Source organism: Mustela nigripes, chromosome 12, assembly GCF_022355385.1.
Source record: "Mustela nigripes isolate SB6536 chromosome 12, MUSNIG.SB6536, whole genome shotgun sequence".
Taxonomy (NCBI): Eukaryota; Metazoa; Chordata; class Mammalia; order Carnivora; family Mustelidae; genus Mustela; species Mustela nigripes.
The window spans coordinates 72,029,230-72,039,471 of record NC_081568.1 but is presented as its reverse complement, the minus strand read 5'-3'; the positions used below and the strand labels follow the sequence as shown (position 1 = coordinate 72,039,471).

The 10,242-nt window shown below is 44.2% G+C and overlaps 1 protein-coding gene across 2 annotated transcripts; it reads left to right on the top strand.

Moving 5' to 3' along the window:
• The first annotated feature begins 2,610 nt into the window (after positions 1 to 2,610).
• CDKN2AIPNL (CDKN2A interacting protein N-terminal like) lies at positions 2,611 to 10,101 on the top strand. 2 transcript variants are annotated; one of them, XM_059417584.1, is made up of 4 exons: positions 2,611 to 2,905; positions 4,205 to 4,304; positions 9,200 to 9,245; positions 9,849 to 10,101. In XM_059417584.1, exons 1-3 carry the CDS (start codon positions 2,667 to 2,669, stop codon positions 9,212 to 9,214), a joined length of 354 nt encoding a protein of 117 aa, XP_059273567.1. In that variant the 5' UTR covers positions 2,611 to 2,666; the 3' UTR covers positions 9,215 to 9,245; positions 9,849 to 10,101. The 2 variants fall into 2 exon arrangements, with proteins under 2 accessions (XP_059273567.1, XP_059273568.1); XM_059417585.1 differs by lacking the exon at positions 9,200 to 9,245 and having other exon boundaries at positions 2,612 to 2,905.
• The last annotated feature ends 141 nt before the right edge of the window (positions 10,102 to 10,242 follow it).

The window sequence follows — 10,242 nt, the reverse complement described above, 5'->3', positions numbered from 1 at the left end:
TGAGCTGAAGGCAGAGGCTTTAACCCACTGAGCCTCCCACGCACCCCTAAATACATAAAATCTTAAAAAAAAAAATGAGGTAAAGGGGCACTGGGGTGGCTCAGTTGTTTAAGCCTCTGACTCGATTTTGGCTCACGTCATGATCTCAGGGTCATGAAATGGAGACCCACATGAGGCTCCGGGCTCAGTGAGAAGTCTGCTTGAGATTTTCTCTCTTCCTCCCCCTCCTCTGCTGTCTCAAGCTTTCTCTAAAATGAATAAATAAATCTTAAAAAAAAAAAAAAAAGTTGAGGTAGGAAAATTGATCCTTGTCTATATATGTACTCCATTCTGAGGAAATCTGAATCATAAAAACACGTTAGAAATAATAACCTGGGCAACAATTGGACTTGTGACAGGGCCTTGTAAAATGTTAATGCTAACATTTCTAAACAACATCACATCTTGAAAGAATAATGTAACAATGTCATATTATTGTTAATAATACCTATTTATGCACTTTTGGGTTCTTAAAACTCGCATGCATGTTTGAGTATATTTGCATGTAGGTAAATATATGTATGCGCAGATGTCCCATCATTATCCAAATGATGCTAAATAAGCTTATTGCTGGATGACCCCATAGCTTTTTCCCACCCCAGTGGCCAAGTTACCTGTGTGGCTACAGCTGCTGATAACAAAGCCTGGGTTCCTATTTCAGGACCAGCTTCTCACCTGTATAGCAGGTGACCAAGAATTTGGTTCAGAGGAGCCTCATCAATGCCTTTCAAAATTTGGTCAATGGCAGATGCAATCGGTTACCTGGAACCTTGATTCTGAGCATCCAGTGACAGGCCCGGGAATCTGCTATTTCTACAAGTCCCTCAGGGAGTGTGATCTGCACTCAATTTTGACAGCCCCAGCTGTGGGCACCTATTTCTGATTGCTGTGGAGAAGCTGAGACTGTTCACATTCTCCCTGCTTGCCAGGGTGAGAGTGGCATGCCTCCCCATTGCTAACCATAATGGGACTTCACTGAGCCTGGTGCTGGGTCTGAAGGCACCGACTTCTCATTACACTGCCTGGTATTTCGATGGGGTTTCTGCCTGCTGGGGTCCTGACATCCCATCAGAAGCTGCAGAAGCCCCAGACAGCACAGTTGCCTCTGAACCCTGGATCCTACTCACAATATACTGCGGTGGAGACCTGGATCATGAATTCTAGGCCTGGCTCTATACTTTCCCCACAACTGATGAGGGATGAGGGGGCATCCTTTTAGGTCAATAATCTTTCAAGGGTGATGGGGGCTCAAGTGATTTCCCAAGTCCTGTACTTGAATGCTTCCAGGGATGGGAAATTCACCACTTACAAGTAAGCCCTTCTCTCAGTGGACCTGCTACCTGGCCCTTGAACGGACTCCAGAGTTATGCTAGTCTCACCTGCTCACCTCATGTGCACACATCTATTCTGGCTCCTTTCAAGAAACAGGGGTTGGGGACGCCTGGGTGGCTCAGTTGGTTAAGCAGCTGCCTTCGGCTCAGGTCATGATCCCGGCGTCCTGGGATCGAGTCCCATATCCGGCTCCTTGCTCGGCAGGGAGCCTGCTTCTCCCTCTCCCTCTGCCTCTGCCTGCCATTCTGTCTGCCTGTGCTTGCTCTCTCCCTCCTCTCTCTCTGATAAATAAATAAAATCTTAAAAAAAAAAGAAAGAAAGAAAGAAAGAAACAGGGGTTGTCACTGTTCCGGTTAAAATTCTTCAGAGGCTCGCATTCCTCTTAGGATCCGGGCCACAGTCCCTACCATGGCCCACTATCCTTGCTGATCTTTGCAGCCTCCCCTCCTCCACTGTCCCCCACTCTAGGACCCTGTTCCACAGAGCTTGGTGTTCTCTCTTACCAGGCCAGGCCGAGTCTTGCCAGGGCCTACTTCTCGTTACATGTTTAACTCCTATTCATCCCTCGGCTCTCCAACAACATCTCCCTCCTCTCCAAGTCTGGATCAGGTCCCTTGCTTATTCATGCTGCTAACACTCTGGACCTCTCCTCATGAACATCTGCCAACGCTGAACTTTTTCACTCAAGCAATTATTTCACCAGTGTTTGCCTCTCCCAGCAGACGGCAAAGTTCATTAGCCCAGGGATCTGAGTTAGCTCTTTTGCATCCCCAGCCTTTAGCAAAGGGCCTGGCAGCTATTTAACTGGACGAATGGCTCGCTCCAGGAAGACGGGCCACAACCGGAAAGAGTGTTGGGACGACTGAGAATTAATCAAAAGCACACCCCAGGAGCTACACAGATAAAGCCCTCAGAACTGAGGGCACCCGTGTGCCGCCGGGTGCCCTGGGAGCCCTCAGGGCAAGGTCACAGCACAGCTCTGGCTGGCACCCAACTGCCTAATGGGAAAGGGACACTCCGTCTTGGTGCTTGGGGGCCTCAGTTTCCCTACCGGTTCCCCGCGGGGTCGACTGAGAACGGCCCCTGCAGCCCCCAGGTAGACGCCCGCCAGGTGCAGGGGGCTGGGGAGGTCTGAGGGGCCGGAGCCGATGAGGCCGCCGCTCCGGGCGAGGGCGCTCCAGGCCTGTCGTCCGGAGCAGTCGCGCGCTGCCGGGGCCCCTCTAGCCGCGGGGAGGTGGCGCGGTGCGAGTCGGGAAGGCGGCGGGTGGGTGCGGCCCTCAGCGGCGGAGGGCGCCATGGTGGGTGGCGAGGCGGCTGCAGCGGTGGAGAAGCTAGTTTCGGGGGTGCGGCAGGCGGCCGACTTCGCGGAGCAGTTCCGCTCTTACTCGGAGAGCGAGAAGCAATGGAAGGCTCGCATGGAATTCATCCTGCGCCACTTGCCCGACTATCGCGACCCGCCCGATGGCGGTGGCCGCCTGGATCAGCTGCTGTCCCTCTCCATGGTGTGGGCCAACCACCTCTTCCTGGGTTGCAGGTGCGGACCCCTGCGGGCTGGCTGACCCTGTCCCCTGCCTTCAGACCGCAGCCCTCCCGTAGGGCTGACCCCTGCCCAGTGCTGACCCCGCCCCCAACCTCCCGCCTCACTGGCCCGGCCTATGGCTGATTCCCACGCTAGCCAGCTCTTTGGAAGGACATTTAACCTCTCAGAGCCTCAATTTCCTCATTTGTAAAATGAGTTGTGATGACTACAGTATTAAAGAGAAAAAAAAAAAAAAAAAAAAGAAAAGAAAAAAAAGCATCTAGCAGGGGCTACTATTTAGCAAGAGCTCAATCTGTGATGGGCGGTTATTTGTATTAATACTACTGGTTTAAACCTTTGAGGAGTACATTTTAAATTTCTGGGCTCCTTCCACCCACGTGCCAAATGTGCAGACACAGAAACTGAGTTCTCCAGTTTACATATGAAAGAGCTGAGAGAGGGCCATAGTGTTCTGGCAGGATTGTGGATTTTACCATTTATGGCCTAATGTACTCTGTGTCCTTTGGCTTTTTCTCCCTACTCCCCAATCTGCTGGACTCTTAGCTAGAGCCAGCCTTTGCCTCTTTGCTTTTCCTGTTAAGAAAATAACATACCTTTAAGGGACTGTTTTTGAAATGATCGATAAGGCACTCCTTGTACCCCCTCAGTGAAGAAAGTGTCAAATGTTGAAGCTCCCACATCCTTTTTAGTGTCGTGAAATTGTGTTAGGATAGTAAGATGACTTGTGTTAGTCCTGGTTTCTGTGCCCCTTTTGGCTGTCTGACTCTAGTAACCTGCTTCCTCCAGCCCTTTTAACCATCTGTTTTCAGATGTTGGGGTTATTAGAACAGGATTCCGAGAAGCAGTGCCAACGGCTTTTCCTCTTTTCTGGGTGCCCCTGGGAAATCCTGGTTAATGGGCTGCAAGACTAGGAAAATGTCATAAAATTGGACGAATGAACAGATGATGTTATTTACATTAGACCAACTTTGCACGTGCTTAAAAAATTTTTTTTTTGGCCCTCATACGGTGTCTATGAATATGTACTGCCAGATATATAGTGCCTCTATTTTTGTAAATTTTTTTTTTTTTTTTTTTTTTTTGGTAAATCTTGAAACACCTGTTCTGTTGGCAGAACAGTGTCCTACAGCCACTTCTGAATCCACAAGCCCAAGGAACGGTTTCCTAACCTGATGCTGAGCATGTGTCCATTTCCCTGTACTATTCACATCAGAAGGCTCAGTTGAGCTACTTGTGCCCACAGTGACAAATAATTTCTCCAAGGTTTTTATCTTACTACTTTTTATTGTGCAGTTACAACAAAGACCTTTTAGACAAAGTGATGGAAATGGCTGATGGGATTGAAGTGGAAGACCTGCCACAATTTACTACCAGAAGTGAATTAATGAAAAAGGTAAACAGGATTTCTAAGTGCATCTGAAGTGGTATAGAGTTAATGGCCCCTGATTTTATGTTGATGTGTTAGAATATATTGTTTACTCTCCAAGGATCTAAGCCCTTTCATTAAAAAATTTTAAAAATATTGGACACTTGGGTGGCTCAGTCAGTTAAGCATCTGCTGTCGGCTTGGGTCATGATTCCAGGGTCCTGGGATTGAGTTCTGCATCAGGCTCCTTACTCATTGAGGAGCCTGCTTCCCCTGCCTGCTGCCCCCTCTGCTTGTGCGCTTTTTCTCTCTGTCAAGTAAATAAAATCTTATTTTTTTTTTTTAAGATTTTACTTATTTATTTGACAAAAGAAGACACAGTGAGAGAGAGAACACAAGCAGGGGGAATGGGAGAGGGAGAAGCAGGCTTCCCAAGGAGCGGGGAGCCTGACGTGGGGCTCGACCCCAGGACCCTGGGGTCATGACCTGAGCTGAAGGCAGAAGCTTAATGACTTGAGCTACTCAGGCACCCCAAATAAATAAAATCTTTAAAAAAAATTTTTTTTTTAAATTTGTTAATGAAGTATAATTGATCTACATTATCTTGTTTGTTTCAGGCATACCTCATAATGTTTTTATACATTATAATCTCTTAACAGTTACCCATCTTTCAGGATGTCAAACTGTTACAGTCTTACTGACTGTATTCTCTGTGCTGTACATCACATCCTCATGACTTAATTTATTTTATAATTGGAAGTTTGTACGTCTTAATCCCCTTCACCTCTGTCGCCCACCGCCCCCATCTGGTAACCAATAGTTTGTTTCCTGTATCTATGAATCTGTTATGTTTTATTTGTTCATTTGTTTTTTTAGATTCCACATATAAGTGAAATCATACTGTATTTGTCTTCACCTGTCTTATTTCACTTAGTGTAATGCACTCTAGGCCCAACCATGTAGCAAATGTCAAGATATTTTTTTATTGTTGAGTAGTATTCCATTATAAAAATGTATAACAGCACATCATCTTTATCCATTCATTTATCTGTGGACATTAATTTATCAGCTTCCCAGAAAGTACTTCAGTCTCAAAAAGTACACTCCATTTGATTTCAAATAGTTTTCCTGGGGCTCAGCCTGGGGCAGATAGATAAGTTGCTTGCTGCCTGAGTATGCCTATGCGGGACTAGGATCAGCTTTTACTTCCTAATTGCATGTGGCAGATTCTTTCCTTGCTTTTTACTCCTAAGAGGTATTTTGCCGTCCTTAAAACTTGTTTTTTCAAGTTAATTTTGTTATCTTTTTTTTTTTCTTAAGATTTTATTTATCTGTGAAAGAAAGAACAAGCAAGAGGGAGAGGCAGAGGGAGGCAGAAATAGATTCCCTGCCGAGCTGGGAGCCCAGGGACCCTGAGATAGTGACCTGAGGTGAAGGCAGACGCTTAGCCAACTGAGCCATCCAGGTGCCCCTATACTTCTCTGTCTTAATATGTAGCCATAGTCCTTATAGTTTTTCTGGACTATTAAGAGATCAGAACCCTTTATCGTGTTTGGGTCGCAGACCAAGGGAAACTAAAGTGCTTTTGTAATTGATAATGCATGCCATCAGCCTAGTCATACTCACCTAGCTACCTTGAAGAAGCCTGCGGGGAGCCTCTACTTCTAGAGCACTTTTGCATTATGTGTGTTTTGGCTTCCTTCAAATAAAACTTAAGTTTTCTTAGTAGCCAAGTTTTAGACTATTGATACCAATGAAAATGAAACTCCGTTAATCCTGAGAAGTGAGATCCTTACAGGGTATGTAGAGTTTTGCCAGTTTTTAAGACTCTTCTATTTATTTCGATCCTGAGAAGGAATCTTCTGATGTGTGTGCTGTGACTGACTTGTGTGGTATTGAAAGCTGTCCTTTGTCCATTGAAGCCCACCCTGGAAAGAGTCATGGGGACTTCCCAGCAGTTATTCTGTCTCTTGTCTGAAGCTTTGCGTGTAATAGAGGCTGGCAAACATTAAGCAACATTGCCAGCCCACATACCAAAAACACCCCTTGACACTGAGCCATGCACCTGAAAGTGTTTGTCGTAGTTCTGCCTAGAATAGATCCTCCACTCTAAAATTAGAGTTTAGGTGGGTTTTAAAGCCGGCTCTCAAGTAGAAATGAATCACCTGGCATTGTTGGCATCTTGAGACTGGACAGTGAAGGTAACTTAGGACATAATTTCTTTAAAGTAAGATTTAAGGGGCACCTTCCTGGCTCAGTCGGTTAAGCATCCACCTTTGGCTCAGGTCATGATCTCAGCGTCCTAGGATTGAGTCCTGTATTGGGCTCCCTGCTTGTGGGGAGCCTGCTTCTTTCTCCCCCTCCACCCCTCTCTGTGCCCAAGCTGACTTGTTCTCTCTCTCTCGCTTGTTCTCTCTCAAATAAATACATAAAATCTTACAAAAATAGGTTTAAAAATTTATACATATTCTACAGTTTTGAGGCAAATACATCTCTGTGGCCTAACTCTTATTATTTTTTTGTCTGAGAGAGGAAATGAGCATTGTTCTCTGACAGGTGATATTTGTCAAACGGTTGCAGTGTATGATTTTTCTTTGGATTCAATACAAATATATTGAGCAAACAATCTCAGTTACCTGAACAGTCAACCCGAGGCACCTACTAGCCGTCTTTGTGGTGGACCAGCTTTATCCACCAGTGAGCAGTAATTAACAAAAGGCAGCAGCTCACTCAGGAAGGCTGTCATTACTAGGACTCTCAGAGTTAATATTTCCAAGCCAGTGTCTTTTTTTTTTTTTTTTTTTTTTAAAGATTTTACTTATTTATTTGAGAGAGAGACACTAAGAGAGAGCATGAGATGGGAGAAGGTCAGAAGGAGAGGCAGACTCCCGATGGAGCAGGAAGCCTGACGCGGGACTCAATTCCAGAACTCTGGGATCATGACCTGAGCTGAAGGCAGACGCTCAACAACTGAGCCACCCAGGCACCCTCCAAGCCAGTGTCTTAAGGAGAAAGAGGAGTGATTAACTAGGAAGCTATCATTATTGGCTCACAAGAAAGAATTTGTCAACTTAATTTCTTGGCCCATTTTTCCTGAGAACATTTTCATCCAAGAAGGAAAATGGCAGTATGGAAAGTGACTGGATGTGAAATGGGAACAAGAAGGTAGGAAAACAAGCATACTTGGATTTCAAGAAGTGCTTTTCTGTGTATTATGTCCAATTTTGGCAAGCTCTAAGGTAATGGAAAAGCAACTGCCGTGGTGAAAGAAGATGTGATTTTATTTTTATTTTTATTTTTTTAATTTATTTATTTGACAGAGATCACAAGTAGGCAGAGAGGCAGACACAGAGAGTGGGGGGGGGGCTGGAAGCAGGCTCCCCGCTGAGCAGAGAACCCAATGCGGGGCTTGATCCCAGGACCCCGAGATCATGACCCGAGCCGAAGGCAGACGCTTTAACCGGAGCCACCCAGGCGCCCCTATTTTATTTTCTTTTTTAAAGATTTTATTTATTTATTTGACATACAGAGATCATAAGTAGGCAGAGAAGCAGGCAGAGAGAGAGGGGAGGAAGCATGCTTCCTGCTGAGCAGAGCGCCTGATGTGGGGCTCAATCCCAGGATACTCGGGTCATGACCTGAGCAGAAGGCAGAGGCTTTAACCCACTGATCCACCCAGGCACCCCAAGAAGATGTTTTATTTTATTTACTTATTTATTTATTTTTTAAAGTTTCAGAAGCCCTTTTTTTTTTTTTTTTAAATATTTTGTTTATTTGACAGACAGAGATCACAAGTAGACAGAGAGGCAGGCAGAGAGAGAGAGAGAGAGGGAAGCAGAGCCCCCGCTGAGCAGAGAGCAGGGACTCCGGGATCATGATCTGAGCCGAAGACAGTGGCTTAACCTACTGAGCCACCCAGGTGCCCCAGAAGATGTGATTTTAAAGCGGCAAATAGGGGTGCTTGAGTTTCTCAGTGGGTTAAGCCTTTGCCTTTGGCTTGAGTCATAATCTCAGGTTCCTGGGATAGAGCCCCGCTGAGCAGGGAGCCTGCCTCTCCCTCTCCCCTGACTTGTGCTCTCTACCTCTCTCTCTCTCAATAAATAAGTAAAATCTAAATAAATAAATAAATAAAGTGGCAAGTATTTTGGAGTATTAAAACAAATTCAGCCTGTCAGATTACTGGATCTATCTTTTCCCCTTTATCCATTAGAAAGAGAAAAAGGCAGAAAAGCTGATTCTCACCCCATAGGCCAGTCTGTTGCCCCGAGCTCAGGATGAGTAAATCCCATGTCAAGACCTTGTTATCAAAGACCGTTCTCGCAGCAGCCAGAGCTGTGGCAGCTTCTGTACTGTCGTAGTCTTGGTCTGTCCTATGGGAAATTTGAAAGATGTCTTAGGGGATTTTCTTTTCCTTTGGAGTAATGATGGTTTCTTTAGGTGATACTGCATTTTCCTAAAAGGGGAAAGACTTCTCCTATTTTGCTTTTTCTGAGGAATTTTGCTTTATCATTGCTTAAAAAGGCTGGAGTGACAGACTTAGCTAGGAAATAGGTCATACCTTGAAAACTCCGATTACTGAAAAGACTCTCAGATTGATTCACTTACACTGCTAAATGTTAAGGAAATCCATTCAAATACAAGGTGACAGCCAACATGATTTCTTCACACCCAGCTTAAAAGTTGTCTAAAGCCAAGTTTAAATTTACCAAAGGTGCTAGAGAGCACCCAGAAAGAATCTATCTGCTTCAGTTTGCCACTATTTGAAGACATGAATTTACAGTTTCTAATAGTGTGAAATCCAAAAATATATAACCTTCACATCTCCTAAATATCCTGAGTCAGTGTGAAATCTTGTGAATTACTACCTGGATTCAACTGATTTTAATTTAGAACAGTGTATGTTTGTGTGATTCTGCTTTTAGAACACCCTTCACTGAAGAGCATGCCATGAAGAAAGTTATATTTCAGGTATTTCTGTTATCACTTTAAATTCTACATTTATAGATCACAGGTGTCTCAAGACAAGAAAATTAGGCTCTAGCTTCCAAATAGATGGTACATTCAATGTTTTGTTGAATTTTCTGTATGTAGTAAAACAGTAATTTGAGTGTACTTTCCATCTAGGTAGTACATATTCTATCACTGCTTTATTTTATTTTTAAAAAGATTTATTTATTTGAGAGAGAGTAAGTGAGAGAGAAAACACAAGTTGGGGGAGAGGCAGAGGAAGGAGAAGCAGACTCCCCACTAAGCAGGGAGCCTGATGTGGGACTTGATCCTGGGACTTCAACACTATGACCTTAGTGTAAGGCAGACACTTAACTGACTGAGCCACCCAGGCGCCCCTCACTGCTGTATTTTACGTACTTGTTTATTTTTTAGATTAACACATAATGTATTATTAGCCCCAGGGTACAGGTCTGTGAATTGTCAGGCTTACACACTTTACAGCACTCATCATAGCACATACTCTCCCCAGTGTCCATAACCCACCCTCACTGCTCTATTTTAATTTAAAAGTTTGATTTGCTGGACTACATGGCTAAATAACCTTTTTTTTTTTTTTCCCAGCATCAGAGCTGAGGCAGAAGATTCATCACATTTTCACCATCAGCTACAGACTTAGGAAGGAGGCTGGGATGAATGTGACATGGACCACAGCAGCTCTCTTAAGATTCCTGGTATTTCCAACATGTAGGAAAGAGTCAGTTGGAATGACAGTCTTGTCTAGATTGGAATTTTAAAAGGTCCTTTCTTCCAGTAGCTATCATTGTAAAAGTGTGCATGGATATTTATGTATTTATAAATCATGCCCTTTTTTTCACTTTTTGAATATCAAACTTTTTGTTCAAAATGCTTTTTTTTTTTTTTTTTTTTAATGTTGTAATAATTGCAGGTAGTGAGTTTTACAGTTTGGACTATTCAATAATGTGTTTCCAAGTCTAATTCTGTTTTATGGTCTTTC